The 15,376-nt window shown below is 40.9% G+C and overlaps 1 protein-coding gene across 2 annotated transcripts in view; it reads right to left on the bottom strand.

The window, feature by feature from the left end:
- col16a1 (collagen, type XVI, alpha 1) overlaps positions 1–14,535 on the bottom strand; it is a 28,203-nt gene extending 13,668 nt beyond the window's left edge. Inside the window, exons 1-18 of one of the 2 annotated variants that reach the window (XM_037263507.1) lie at positions 14,343–14,535; positions 11,216–11,307; positions 7,390–7,458; positions 7,202–7,319; positions 5,537–5,660; positions 4,790–5,071; positions 4,028–4,108; positions 3,886–3,951; positions 3,530–3,562; positions 2,216–2,266; positions 2,061–2,093; positions 1,901–1,945; positions 1,481–1,519; positions 1,321–1,383; positions 515–559; positions 342–437; positions 190–228; positions 68–112 (exon numbers count right to left, since the gene is read on the bottom strand). In XM_037263507.1, coding sequence (XP_037119402.1) covers positions 68–112; positions 190–228; positions 342–437; positions 515–559; positions 1,321–1,383; positions 1,481–1,519; positions 1,901–1,945; positions 2,061–2,093; positions 2,216–2,266; positions 3,530–3,562; positions 3,886–3,951; positions 4,028–4,108; positions 4,790–5,071; positions 5,537–5,660; positions 7,202–7,319; positions 7,390–7,458; positions 11,216–11,282 — 1,296 coding nt within the window. In that variant the 5' untranslated portion in view covers positions 11,283–11,307; positions 14,343–14,535. The remainder of the gene's footprint in view (positions 1–67; positions 113–189; positions 229–341; positions 438–514; positions 560–1,320; positions 1,384–1,480; positions 1,520–1,900; positions 1,946–2,060; positions 2,094–2,215; positions 2,267–3,529; positions 3,563–3,885; positions 3,952–4,027; positions 4,109–4,789; positions 5,072–5,536; positions 5,661–7,201; positions 7,320–7,389; positions 7,459–11,215; positions 11,308–14,342) is intronic. The other variant, XM_037263509.1, reaches the window with a different exon arrangement.
- Between the last annotated feature and the right edge of the window lie 841 nt (positions 14,536–15,376).

Raw genomic sequence — 15,376 nt, 5'->3', positions numbered from 1 at the left:
ATTTTGGGTGAAATATAATTAATTAATCTCTTTAGAACCCATGCAACTAGTCTAATGGCTTCCTCACTGGATCTCCAGGCAATCCGTCAACTCCTTCCGTCCCAGGGTCACCCTGTTCGAAATACAGCATTATCCAGTTAAAAACAAAAAAAGCACATAGAAAGCAAAAAAAAAAAATCCTAAACCCACCGTGTCTCCCTTTGCACCCCCAGGCTGACCAGGAGGACCCTAAAGAAGAACATTATTTAACCTCATATGAAGTTCAATCCACCCTCTCAATACAATGTTTGTCTTTTTCAGAAATATGCTGACGATACGAAAATCCGCATTGATTTACTCACAGCTGGACCTGGTTTTCCAACTCCAGGAGGACCCGGAGGTCCGGGCCACCCCGGATCCCCTGCCAAGCCTTCAGGACCCACGAAACCTGAGGCACCCTGTAAAAAGGTCAGTGCAGATTTACTAGTTCATACGAATGTGGATACGAGACACGGGTCTAGGATTGCACACGGACCTTCTGTCCCTTGGGGCCCACAACACAGATGGAGCCTGCTCGGCCCTAAAAAATGATAACAGACAGAAAGAAATGCGACGGCGTCAGTACGGGTCGGCAAGACAATCGATGACAGTCGTATCTCGGAAAATTGTGCATTTGCTTAGACATCTTAAAACCTTCACGAGATGAATATTCCGGTGTGTAAGAAGCATTATCTTCTGCATTCGCGATAATTCCTCCTCGCCTAATTCAAGTCACATCAGCAAGCTCATTTATATTCACTATGTCAGATGGATGGAGGCTTAAGAAGAATCTATCCTCGACCAAATCCATCTGTCGCAAAAACCACTTAGCCCGGTGAACGACCGAATGCGAGTGTCTGATGCTGGAAGCGAGGGAATATCTCAGAGCAAACGTACACGTTGTAATTTGTTCCTCAAAACTTTCCATTGCGGGATCACCGCTCTGAACAGGGAAGATTAAAAGGTTTAAATCTTTCTGAATAGGGAGCTGCTTGCAATGCGTGCCAGACTGAGAGGCCGGTCAATGAGGCGGCATTGATTCTGCAAGCTTTGTTGCTCTAGTCTAATCTAAGCGGCATTATTAGACTGACTTCAAGATGTGGCAGAAAGGGGGGGGGGGGTATCAATGTCAGAGCTTGAAGATTAAGTGTTGATACTTGATATGTGCTAAAATATGACTTTGTAAACACAACACACTTAGAGGATTTATGGAGATGTTCTTGGAAACCAATTTAAATGCAGGTCAATATTCAGTTGGACAAAATCTCTTGAGAACAAATTAAGAAACCAAAAAACACCTACATCCTTCCCTGGAGTGCCCGTGAGACCCTGTAGACCAATTTCACCTTTCTGACCTTTGAGTCCCTAATGAGAGGAAGATAGGATGAGAAACACAATTTAATAGTCTAAACAAACCGGTCAGAAAAATGTGTGGTCTGATTCGCTTCTTAAATCCTTTCACCTTGAACCCAGCTGCTTCAGCCCAGTTGGCAGGCAGTGCCTACGGAGAGAAGAAACAGCTCAAATCAATGACCTGATTCTAAAAAAGTGCATATCACACACACCGCTGGTGCAAAGCAAAACAACACAGCGACTAGTCATGCTCCACAACACACACATATACACACACGAGCCGAGAGGGTGCATCCATAATGCAGACCAAACACGGGGCAGGACACTGAAGTATATTTTACAATTTAGATGCAGTAAAATCTTACTCAAGCATAACCGGACTGACACTTGCAGTGCCGACACGCTGAATCACCAGCAAAGAAAAAAAAGTTTAAAAGTAGTTTGGAGATAAGTCGGGGAAGAGTTTTTTGGATGCGCTAGGAGGTGACGCAGTGACCTGTAGCGGAGAATTGGTACTCTTGGCACTCACCATCTCGCCCTTCTCTCCTTTCTCTCCCTTGGCTCCCGCTGAACACTGAGGTTAGAGACACACAGTTGGCGTGTTTGATTCTTGGAGGCCATTTTTGGCCAATTTTCAAACAGCAAGCAAATAATAGGCAATGTTTGTTGCTGCCGGGAAAGTTGCCTACCGGACTTGAATGTACGCCAGAGCAGTCGTCACCCTAGAAGGCAAAATACAAATAATTGTTTTACTTTCCATGTTCCATTTTCTAGCGCAAGGCATGTCGGGTCATGATACATTCCGCTGATATTAACCTTTCTGTACATACAAAATATGACTCACCCGGTTGCCTTTTTCCCCTTTCATCCCAGAAATACGAGCAAGATTTATGACCTGGAATAAACACACAAATCCCAACACGTCAAAATACATCCCGTGTAACTTAAAAACGACAGTAGCTACCAATTTTGAAATATTATTTTTTTTCAGTTTCAGCTGTTACCAGGTGGTGGCACTATTTCTTAAAAATAAACAGGCGATGGCTGTAATCGTAAAAAAATGATGTGAGGTGTGTACTGTACATGACCACATCGCACCCATGGGAGACTCCGATCACTCGGAATTTTTGATTCCCTCAGCAGATGTTCTGTAACACACCTCAAAGTGGATAGCCATTAAAAAATAAAGCGCAAGTATTTTGGGGAAAATAAAGCACGACTTCCACCTGTGAGATTTTACACACGGTAAAGGACGGCAAATGTGTTTCTGCACGCGGGCCAGTTTGCACAGACGTATCGTAATCCCCCCTAGCGCTGTTTTGAAAGCTGAAGCAGTGATGACTCACTGTTTCCAAGCTCTTGTCTCTGATAGTGGATGAAGTCAAGCCCTTGCAGTTTAAACCTCACAGGCAAAAAAAAAAAAATCTACGCAAGTCTGTTAAGCCTCTTCAAAGTGTGTCTCCATTTTTCATATGAGTCTTCTTTTCAGATTCAATTTAATGCCAATTTTGAGCCTCAAACTTTTTTTTTTTTTTGCCTTTCATAATGAAGTCGGTTGTTAGTGGAACAATGTGACGAAAATTGATTTCATTTAAGGCAGATGGATAGAAGCCAAATCGACCTTCAGATGAGATTAAAACAAATTTTTAGATATGAAACTTGGATTCCTGTGGGTGCAGTTTATATTTATGCCCTGGAAAACAGTTGCTTGCACAATTTGTCCCACATTTGTTCACTTGTGTGTCTTTGCAAGGACTTTCTCCCTCAGTAGCAGGGGCCCAACCCTAATAACCTACATTGAGGAAGTCGGCGAAGGTGGCCAGGCGAGAGCGACATAATGAAGCATCTCGAGTTTTGTGTTTCTATTTGTGAAAAAGAACATGCCCATTGTAGGTGAATGACAAAATTTATCAAGCGGGCGCAACTCCCGAGTGAGTCGCGTAATGAGGTGAAAATCAGTCCTCAGTCAGTCAAAAAAGGTGAGAGGGAGGAGAGAAACAAAATGGTTTTTTTTTCCCCAACCACATGCATCTAGTACTAAATAAAAGCGGACACAAATATAAACCCTAACCTGCATATGTCTAAAAAAAAAATAAAAAATTGCCAGAAGCCACAGAGAAGATTTAGTAATGAAGACTTTGATGAATGTAAGACTTACTTTCTCTTCCAGATCTTTGGATGAGAAGATCTCCTTTTAGTGACAAAAAAGTTGTAGAGAGTTAGGGTTAGGTTTAGGTCATAAAAACAAGATACGACCTTATATGGAAAGTTCAATCAGCCAACTTAAATTAATAAGAGTGATGAAACAAGTGCAACAGAAATAAACTGCCCCTTAAGTTGTCAAGGAAAAAACGTATATCAGCATTTGACAGGTATAAAATCCACCATGAAAAAATAACTCCCTCAGGTTGCATCAGGCACTTTTGGCCTGCGGGTTCTGAACAATTGCAATTTATATCCAAGAAGAATTTCTTAGGGACAGCAGCCATTTATGCAAGCCATTCAAATTGTTACCTGACTAAAAGCATTTTCCAGGTCATTCTCTGCGGCCCGTCGACTCTTGGAGGCATCGGGAGGGCACTGTAACCAAAATCATTTAAGCCTACTTGGCTTATAGCACGAATAATATTCAAGCCACCAAAAATATAAATCTTACTCGAGCTCCTGGAATTTCACAGCAGGTCTCTTGGCTGGCTAGAGATGGATCACAATAGAGCACCACCTGCTGAATGTCCATCTGAGAGAGGAAGATAAATAATCGAAGTGTAAATTAGGTGGTAAACAAAGTCGAGAGCCAATTAAGTGCTCATTTAGATCAAGTGTTTGCAAAGTTGGGAGCCTTTTGTGCATGCGTGCGTGTGTGTGTATGAATCCCCATTTCCCGTGTTAACCAAATACCCGGCATGCTTTCAGACTAATGAAGTTAATTGATCTTTAAACTAATATAAATGCCGGGATTACTGGATCTATTCAACCGTAATGGGCCTGGCTCACGGCAGGCTCATTCTCCCAGGTAGTCTGCTTCTTTTTAATCATGACTGAAAAAGATTGCCTCATCGAAAAACAGCACCCGGGAGTTTTCGGAAGCGGTCCGGAACATGCGGTCACAAATACACGGGGAGAAAGATTCCTCGGAACAGTGCAAACATGATATTCTTTCATTCGTACTCATCATATAGCTAGTCTGAAGACTTCAAATATGAGTTTTCCAGGGGTGTGTTCTTCTAAGAACCACCAAGCCACAAAATATTCAATGACGGTGGAGTTAGCCGTCTTTTCGACGAAGGATTTAAGAATCTATCAAACTTTAGTAGAAAACCAATCCCTAGAATAAAGTTCATGATCACCATATATATTTATGGTGGACATTTCAGAAGCTATTAGCATTTAAAGACTTTTACTGAACGTCTTGTCGTACCTGTACAGGCCCAGCGTCCGTAGCCCGAATGCCCAGAAGCGTATGTCCATCAGTGGGTAGATTCCCACGGGGCTCCAGCGTCTGCGTCTCGACATGGTTGCAGTCCACCAGGAGCGAGGCGGAATCTCGTTGTACGCTAAGGGCCACCTTATGCCAGCGTAAATCCAGCAGAGATTCCACAGCCTCGTTAGCAAACACATAGCTCGCTAGATCGCCCGTGACGTCTGCCTGTCTGGTTCTCAACGACAGGGTGCCATCTTGGCCGTTGAGGTCCACCGAGAGCTATATTCAGAACACAGAATAGAAGCCAGAATATGAATCTTCAAAAATGACATGAGCTGGACGATTAAATAGGAATATGACAGGAATCAGTGTCACCAAAGAGTAATATGTACACACGGCAACCACTTGACGGAGGTGTAGAACACACACACACACGCAGGGATGATTTAAAAAGGAAGACATTAATTACACACACGAGCGGTGGAGCCGATAAATCATTCCTAATGAGGGGACCTGGCCTCCATTCATCATACATATTGAGTATTTAAATTTGGCTTCTGGTGATTATAGCTACTCCGAGGAGTTTTTTAAAAAATGTTAGCAAAGGTATCAGAAAGGACGCTAAGAGAAAATATGCGGTAGAAGGCAGATAGAGTGACAGGAAAATCTGAACGTAAGGCTGTCGAGGGAATGTCGATGCAAGGCTGACTACAAAGATTGTACTCGAAGAAGAGAAAAAAATACCTGAGGGTATCCCTGCTTGTCAGATATCTGAAGGAGGTAGGTGGTGTCCCTCAGGGCGGCCTTCTTTAATGTAAGGGTGAATATCAGAGTGAATTCCTCAGGAAGGCCATCAGGAAACACCTCGCTACAACACAGACAAAAATCGGAATGCTTGATGATGCGACGCCAACGCATAACCTTGACATCCCATAAAATGAAATCTTCATTTTGGAATTTAATTACTATTCAAGGAAGAAGCTACTTTAGTCTCTCATGGCAAAATGAGATTGGCAGCAGCTGATTTTTAATTTTAGCTGCGGGACAATTGTTTTTTTTGTGTAACTTAAAACTTCTACCAAAGTTTGGACTGGATGAATATTTCAAAATGATTCTCACGGGAATGTGCAGTATAAGAAAGCTAAGGTGAAAGGTTTACAATTGACCAGGAGACCATAAACAAGCTAAATAAGAAATTAAAGACAACTGTGACGGTAACTCAAATTCACATCCTGCTTTTATTTGACGACCTGTGACATGAACTGACAGCGTTTGGCAACAATCTACTGAAACGATCCAAAATGTTCACAAAGCATGAAAAACAATTGCCCGTAGCAGCTCCTGTTTGGATCGCATTTCACATTTAATTTTATTCCACAAGGATCGCGCCATTAAAATGTCAAAGCCTTCTTTGAGGAGCTCCATGTTAAACTAAAATATCTTTTTTTTTCTCTTGAATTAAGTCAAGAGAGCATCATGGACATAAATAGGTTCATATGTGAATCCTAAAAAAAATTAATTGACATAAATTCCTTGCGGATGGAGCCAACATTACAATGCAAAGCACACCAAAAAAAAATCCGTAACCCTTCGGCACTCATTTTCATAGCAGATACAGCCCAGCAAGCCGCATCTCTCCGTTTTGGTCAAGGGCATCGAAACACGCAGACAATTCTTCATTGCATGAAGGTGTATCAAGCGATGAAGGCTTCACAAACAACCTCGGTGAAATGTATGCTCACTCAGATGGCAACGACTGTGAAATATTCACACGTACACACTGACTAACCCATGCTGCCAGTTGGTTTTCTACCCTGTGAAGTGATTTATGACTGAAGGAAAAGCCAATTGAAGTCAAAAGTTGAGGAGATTTTTGTACAAGTTCTAGAAATGGATTGAATAATTCTGCCTAATTAGCCTCACTAATGCATTTAATGTAAAAAATAAAATAAAATGCTAGGCAGTATCCGTTAGCCTCAAGGCTTTTTTCCCCCGCCCCCTACATGTGACATTCTTCGATTCTAATCTGGACAGCAAGCCATAATATCAGAAAATGGCTTCCCCCCTCTCTTTTGATTTCACTCCAGCAACATTAGAAAAAAAATAGCCTCAAGCAATCAAATCCTGTTTTGCTGAGCAATGCCCAATTTCACTGGCAATGAACAAATGAGACCTCCAAGAAATAAGTGGCTTTATTTGGCTGTCATTCATTCATGAGTCGATTAGCTTCTAATACAAAAGTAAACCATCTCAGACTTTAGTTGGCCTTGTTGCGGATGAATTAAAAAGCCGCTTGAGTGACAGCGTGCCATGTGTTATACGATTTGGGCCTGCTGAGAGCGATTTAGCACGAAAGCATGCAAACATAAAGCCAGAGGAAGAAAAAAAAAAAAATGTTCGTTTGCTTACTCGGTGGGACGAATGAGGGCAGTCTTGCCCAAGCGGAGGATGACGGGCCCGCGAGGGTTACGGATCTTCTTGACGTCTTGATTCTTGAGAAGAGAAAAGCGCCTCACCAGATTAAAGCCTGCGAATGACATTGACCTTTGTCAACAAAAAAAAAATAGGAAAAAAACTTTAAAGTGAGGTTGCATCACCTGTGATATTATTCCGATCCGAATGTGGAAATTTCCATTCTTCTACTTGTAAAGATGGACACTGCACATCTGGGGAGACAAATTATAAGATGAAGGCGAGGAATGTAATTTGAGAATGCCTGAAGATGATTTACAATATACTCGAGATGCGCAAACAATATCGATCCAGATCTAAAGGGGGAGAAAATGAAGTCCCAAAAACACGCTGAGCTCGATAAAATGAGGTCAAAGCTGTGAGGATCACATCTCCATTTGACAGGTTGTCTCACATGGACATGTTCTCACCTTGTCAAGGGAAGGGAGGGGGGTAACAGAAGAAAACTGGTGCTTGTCAATTCAGCCTGACAGTCTAAAAAGGGGCCGGGGTGGGAGGTTATGTGAGATGTGTGGAAAAACAGGGCTATTAGAGACAGACATGGACCTTGTGAATCACTGTGATGTGTAGTTAATTGATCTCTTTGGGGCCGGGGATCATAGCAAGGCAGTATACCGAGCCCACTTTCATTTTGGGAAAAATATCTCTTTTGTCATTCTTCTGATAGGGAAATGGAGCTCACATTGCGCAAATAAAATGAAAATGGAATCGGGGTCCTGTAGTTAAAGCTGCTAACAAATTGCCACTCAGTGGGGAAATTGAACTCAAAGTATCTCTTTTCCTAATGTGTTTTTCTTTATGATGCTAAATCAAACATAAGGCCGGTACCGAGGTTTATTATGAAGGGACTAATAAATGCAAGAAGACAGAGTGGAGCTTGAAGAAATAACTTGCTTTATTAGGCCCTGTGAATAAATATGCACCTATTTCATTTCTTGTTTCTCCAATTTAATGGACTTGAATGTAATTGAGAGTTTGGGTGAAATAAGCAAACGCAGGCTAAGGCTGCTTTCAAATATGTCAGTTGTGTCAGGGGGGCTAAAACTAGGAGGGAAATTATAGCCTAATTAAGATGGAGGGATTTAATTTCACACAAAAGCCCGCTGGTGAGGGAAAAGAGAATAAGTCATCACCTATTCAACTTGACGCCCTGAAGCATCTGCTCAAGTCGTTGCCAAGCCGTAAGACAATGATTTAAAGCGTGGCGCATTGCAGCCTCCGTGCACAAATTGAGGTGTGGATAAAAGATGTCACATAAGAATAGATTAAAAAGTGGAAAGGTTGGGGAGGGAGGTTATGGGTCTTCCAATGTTGTCATGTCTGCTTTTATTTTGTAGTAATTGTTTATCTTGTGTCACCTGATTGTCTTGACATGTGACCAACTCTCTGCCAGATTCTTATTTTTAATGGGGTTTTGATTTATTATTTTGCAAGCACAAGGTTTTGTCCAACAATACAGTGACTAAATGTTATTGAAAGAAAATACAATTTATTTATAGGCTTTGTAAATTGGTAGATGGCATGCGTCATAACTTTGCATTCAAGTTGCCCGCTGATGAGTTTATTTGTGGAAATTAGGAAGGGCGCTCCCCTCTTACAAGTATCAGCATGCGGCATTAAATGGATGGGACCGGACTTGGCTGCTTTTTCCGTCTTCTTGAAAGAGTTGTGCTTGAGTCTTGCCAAAGTAGGTAATAAAATACTTGCAATTATACAACACACAGCTGCTCAAAACATTTGAGGTCGTTAGAACTTTCTGCTTTAGTAGTCATGTTCTCCTCTCAATATCTTGTCAGCACGCTTTCTGCTGACTGCAGACACCGATAAGGTTAGTAGACAAAAGAACACAAATACGGAGTTCTAATTTGTTAGTGAGGCAAGAAAGTTTTTGCTCTGCTCGAGAACTTTTGTAGTTGTGCATGTATTCATGAAAACAAGAGAATATTATTTCACACTTTCTATTTGCTTTCAAATTTAAAGTGTATTATAAATCAAATTCATTATTATTATTTTTATTTTATTTTGTAGTTGTGCATGTATTCATGAAAACAAGAGAATATAATTTCACACTTTCTATTTGCTTTCAAATTTAAAATGTATTATAAGTAAAATTCATTATTATTTATTTTATTTTATTTTATTAATCAAACAAACATTCCAAGAAATTTTTATGACAACACTGCAACCACCTGGACTCGGAAAATATCTGTCAAACAGCTAAAAATAGTTTGTGCAAAGGTGTAAGAGTGGTCTTATCTTTTCTGTCGACTTGTGGCAGGGGGTCACTGAAACCCACTGGGTTCTTTGAGCTTCCTTTCGATACTTGGTAATTCGATGTTCATTAGGGAGAAGAGGTCAGAAGTGGGCTCTCACGGTGTGCTTTTTAATAGGGAAGTTATTGAATGTGCTTTACAGTGTGGCATTCACAGATAATTGGACTGAGACTGCTGATCAGCATAAAGTCTTTCTCTCACGAAGCCTTCTGGTACCGTGGAACAGTAAAGTCATCCAAAGTTCAAAGTATTGGTCAGTGGTCACGCTGGAGAATGGAAAGACTGGATTAGATTTGGTCTGACTTTTTTTTTTTTAAGCCATTCTATGGAGAATTTAAACCATGATGACCTTGAACCAAAATGAGAGAAGATTATGGAGAAGATCATTCAAAAGTATTGTTCTCACGTCTGACTCAGTCGGGCATGTATGACTGCCAGTGGATAACTATCACTAATGTTTACGAGTATTGGAATGAAAAGTGTCCAGAGCTCACATTCAGCCAAAGACTGATAAGGATCCGAAAAATGCTGGCGAGGCAAACCGTCACCCGTTCATGCACGGAAATTAAACATTCTTCAAATATCCTAGATCCAAATAAGCAGCTTTTCCTAACTCAGTCACATTATGGAGCAGCTGTTGAATGGAAGAAAAAAAACCCTCCATAAGAGGAGGAAATGCAGCATTTTGTGAAGATCATGACTTTTATATCTTTATTGGTAATGCAATGTTTGGCACACACACAGCAGCGACTTTGCAGTTTAGACAGTGACAAAAGGCATAATTCCAACATAAATCATAACTTGAGATTGCCGAGAGTTCCGCCGTGCACAAAAACATATCGCCTTACCCAAGCAATTTGATTTGCCCGAGTGGACCAGTCTCTTAGGCTGTTCTGCGGCACCATTTCTCAACACCACTTTTAATTAAACCTGCTCCCTGAAGTAAAGTCAGCAAATTACCAGTAAATTGAGATTTTGGATGAGTCAGAAGAACAGTTGTTTTTGTGTAGCTCGCCGTAGTCTCTCAAACCACTGCGGCAAAAAGACTCGAGGGAACTGCAAGCTGGCGCAGTCTCGTCTGACTAACCAATGATGAGGGGCTCCCAAGAGGGACTCTTCAGAGCTTCTTATGGAGCTCCATTAGCTTTGCAGTATAAAGAGCGGATGTCTATTGTATTTAAAAAAAAAAAAAAGCTGTCAATCAGGACTCTGCGGGAATGATTGAGGGCTCCTTTAAAGAAACGTAACTGCTTATTTCAGCCACAGGCTGACCACTCTGCCACTCTGAGCCAGCAAGTGAAACAAAGTAAGCCATAATCATGCTCTATATAACGAAGCCGCAATGCCCTCAGAGATCGTAAAGCTCAACTAGTTGTTCAAGCAATACTTTGGTTCAAGTTTGTCTTCTCAATGAGCTTTGCAGAGATGCTTGAGACCTCAGTTTATATTTTGCCATGGTGACTCAGTGTGTTCAACCAAAATGATTTTGATTGGAACAAAACTTAGTGTACTTGTTGCTACCGTATTTTCCGCACTATAAGGCGCACCGGATTATAAGGCGCACCTTTTTGTGGCATATTTGGACAATGTTGGCAAAAAGGGGCGTGGCCAACTTTGTTTGAACCATTAGAACCATCTCATCATTTTTTAAAGTCCAAAAAAAGAATAGGAGTCTCACCTTGAAGTGATTCACATGATCCGAGGCTGATGGCCAGCAGAGTCAGGCAGGAGCAAAGAAGCCACATGGTTTCACGCAGCTCGCCTCACCACCTGATGAATGAGCAGACACAAAAACATCAAACTCCTCCCAGTATTCTGCCAGTATTTTGTTATCAGTTGCAAAATGAATGATGCCGAACACTGTCAGACTCAAATAGATGTTGTTTATTTATGAGCCGGTCACAGTCAGTGTGTTAATGATGTACTATGATGCAGCCTTTGTTAGGCGCATATGAATTAGCCAGAATGTTGTGCATAAGGGATTGCGAGTCTATCAAGTCGCATTATCGTCATTATCTCATCCATCTGGTTGGCCTTTCACTGTGCATATGTGACATAAAAAAAACACAAGAATGCATCTGTAGGGTGGTAGAGGAAGAAATTGACATTTAAAAATCTATTCTAGTTCAAAGGAGTGTGAAATATTGAGTCAGATTTGTGTTGATGGAATTTTTTCAGATTTTATAATATAACGTATTTTCGGCACTATAAGGCGCACCTAAAAACCTCCAATTTTCTCAAAAGCCGACAGTGCGCCTTATAATCAGGTGCGCCTTATATATGGACCAATATTGAGCCACTACAGCAGGCGTGTCCAAAGTCCGTCCCGCGGGCCAAATGTATATATCTTATATATGGACAAAGTTTTAAAATGGGCCATTCATTGAAGGTGCGCCTTATAATCCGGTGCGCCTTATAGTGCGGAAAATACGGTAAAAGTGGTGAAAACGTTTTTCTTTTTAAATTACGAGCAATTTAGCTGGAAAATGAGGCGAGATAAGTGGAAAAGAAGAATTTTAGCAATTTTTTTTAATGCTTTTTAATGACCTACAGGGACGCTCTATGTCTCACAGATGTCAAATCACAAAACAAAAAAAACATTTGGAATTGTTAAATCAGATGCTTTCAACACAAACCAGATCCACTCGTGCCATTTGCACAAAACAATTTATATTCACCATCCTCAGTACTTTTTCTTCACAATAAACATGACAATGCGCTCACATAAACACACCATCCATCCACGTTGACACACTCCCATAAACACATCACCCACTGACCCATATTTGCCCTCAGCATATGTGGAAAGCTCATAACGCTGCTTACAGGTACAGTCGTGCCCGGAAGGCAACACGCTTCCCGTCGACACACCTGTACTGTCTTCCGAGAGCTATGACCTTTGACCTCTGTGCCTCCTGAGGCCACACACGTGAATAGCATTTAGCATGAGCTGCCCTCTTTACTGCAATGCGGCTAGCGATGACATTTTGTGTATTTAATTTTGACATCTGCTAACTCAGGAGTACTTTATTGCCTTGTTTGTATGTTGTTAAAAAAAGGAGCTTTCTATTTATGATTCCTGATAAAAATGTTTGTTTGCGGTATTTTATTTCTACAGGCACATTTCAGCCATGTGCAAAACAATTTTATTGTAAAATAACAGTGAAGGGAAACATCATGAAACTACATTTCCGCCACCGGCTGGATGGGCAGAAGGTTAATCAAAACCTCAGATGGCTGTTTGAGCACTCGAAGAAAAAAAAAACCTGCAGCCATTATAGACGGTCAGATAGCACATCGTCATAAAAATAAGTTCACACAATACATAATGCATCATGTTCCGGAAACTGATGCATATGAAACAGCTCTTTGCTATAATTTCCTGGCTACAATCCAAATAAATGTAAAAGCTTCTTGTTATGTGTTGCAAATGAGATTATTTTTCTAGCCATACTTTCTGACCAGAGGAGATAAAGTTGGGCCACTGGACTTTTGCTGCCACACTGTCCCTTAGCACATTAAGAAAGCAAGCAAATGTTTAGGTCACTGCAGGAGAGGAAAAAAAAAATCTATTTATAAAATTAAAGTGGCTGTCAGTCAGGTAACATATTTTGCAGCTGGTTCTGCAGAAGACGTCTTTATTTGAGGGTCTCACTAAAAAGAAAGCAAGATTTAACGCTAACAAAGATACCTCCAAGCTATGATATGGTAATTCATAAGCAATAATAACGAGGAGCAGTAGAAACTAGCTGAGGCAATATTCTAAAGTCTTCTGTACTCAGGATAAGCTGAGGCAAGTTTTCACGAGTCTTACATTCTGGGTAGTGTCCAAGTGCTTGAATATTCTCTAATGAGAAACAGTTGCAGGGGAAGAGAGGAAAAAAAAGAAAGAGGCTGGACAGTTAATCGCAGGCAGTGGGAGTCTACTCCACGTTGTCTCAAGTTACCAAAGACACTTTCCAGTATGAGCAGAGGAAAAAAAATACTCTCATGACATAAGATGCTTGGCCCACAGCCCATAATATGCATCAGTTTTGATTTCTCATGATATATTCGCTACTGACCCGGATAAACAATGAGTCAACCGGGTAATAGACTTTTCTGCGAGAAGCTACGGAGGCGGTTTCTACATTTGCTGTGCACATATGTAATTTTAAATTCATGACTCCAAATGTTCTCATGATACCTGGAGATATTGGATTTTTTTTTTTTCATAGGTTGCATAGAAATTGATGCAAAAGCAAACATGGAGGAGGCTGACTGAAGAAGAAAGCAGATGTGACCTTCACTTTTTTTTTTTTACAATGTAGTTTTGGATTCCATTGGAAGAGTAGTGTGACTATACCACAGCATGAGTGTCTCTTTTTCCATGTTTGCATGGCCTGGTTGCAAGCCTTAGTCAGCAACAGCCCACATGCATCTTGGCTTCATCAAATGCGGCTTTTGTGAAAGAGTAGGAGAAAAAGCATCCACCCACGTCACTTTACCCAACAGCTCCACAAAAAGAATTGTAAGACTCAATCAAAGCTGACCCACATGTTGTGCTTTCAACTTTTAAAATGATTTGCACAGCAGGTATGTCCCTAAATTATGTGGAGAAAAAAAAAAGCAGTATTATGGAAATCTCCAAATTTACATTGTTATTAGTTGCAAAATGCTGAGTCAGCCATAAAATAAGTTGTTGTGAACTTAAGTTGCACTTTCCTTGAAACTTTACTTAGAAGTTGGACTTGCTGCAAGAAAACAGTTCCCCAAGACTTCCATTGCTGCTCCGTTTTCTACGCACGCATTAATACCATACATACCTTGAACTTTTGAGTAAATCCACAAACTTGTAGTTACATGAATCCAGCAATGAAGACAAATATTAGCTGGTAAAGATCCGGTGTGCGTCAAAAGTAATCCAGTGTTTGATCCTTTTTGTGACTTTTTGTCTTGAGGCGTCTTCCACTGAGAAAGGGAAGAGGAGAAAAAGTCACGGCGAGAGTGGGTGTCCAACTTTTTTCCCCTCCCCTCTCGGCTAATTCCCAAATCGCTGCCTCTCTTTTTTTTTTTTCTCCCTTCCGTCTGTTTCTCTTGTCTGAGTTTCTCAAGAGGGAGATCCCTCGATGACATCACCGGGGGGGAGGCTGGGGGGGTTGTTCCTAATCTTTTGAAGATCTTTCCTCCAGGCCTGTGCCCTCTCTTGACCTCACACTTGTAATGCAGGCGCATGAACATCATCAAGAAAAAGAGAAAATAATTTTGAAAAAAAAAAACATGGAGGGCTGAGATGTGAGAAGCTTGAAGGAGACATGGTGCGGTGAAAATTGGACATGATGAAATTCACTCTCTGTACCGGGATTGCAAGAATCTGACATGCTGGGTTTTGAGTTGTGCGTATCTGTATGATCCATAATACATGACACGCCCACTGTGAGAAGGGTGGGTGTGGCCTAATTGGGCCAAGGAATATCTCAAAACATTCTCAATGTTTGCTGTTGGGGTCATCAGTGTTAATGATCTAAGCTAGGGGTGTCAAACAAATTTTTGTCACAGGCCGCATCGTAGTCATAGTTTCCCTCCGAAGGCCATTATGACTGTCAAATATGTTCAAATATTTCAAAAAGACTAATGGTAATAAAAATTGCTAGCATTGTCTCTATTTTTTAAAGACAATTTGTAATTTTAGTAATGACAAAGTTGTCTTCGTGGGCCACATGAAATGATGTGGTGGGCCATATCTAGCCCCCGGGCCTTGAGTTTGATACCTATGATCTAACCAGATAAATATATTTCTAAATTTGCTAGCATAGTCTCTATTTTTTTAAAGACAATTAGTAATTTTAGTAATGACAAA

This window comes from Syngnathus acus, chromosome 11 (assembly GCF_901709675.1).
Source record: "Syngnathus acus chromosome 11, fSynAcu1.2, whole genome shotgun sequence".
Lineage (NCBI taxonomy): Eukaryota > Metazoa > Chordata > Actinopteri > Syngnathiformes > Syngnathidae > Syngnathus > Syngnathus acus.
Note: the sequence above shows the minus strand (reverse complement) of the source record. Positions and strands in the feature narration are given on the sequence as shown.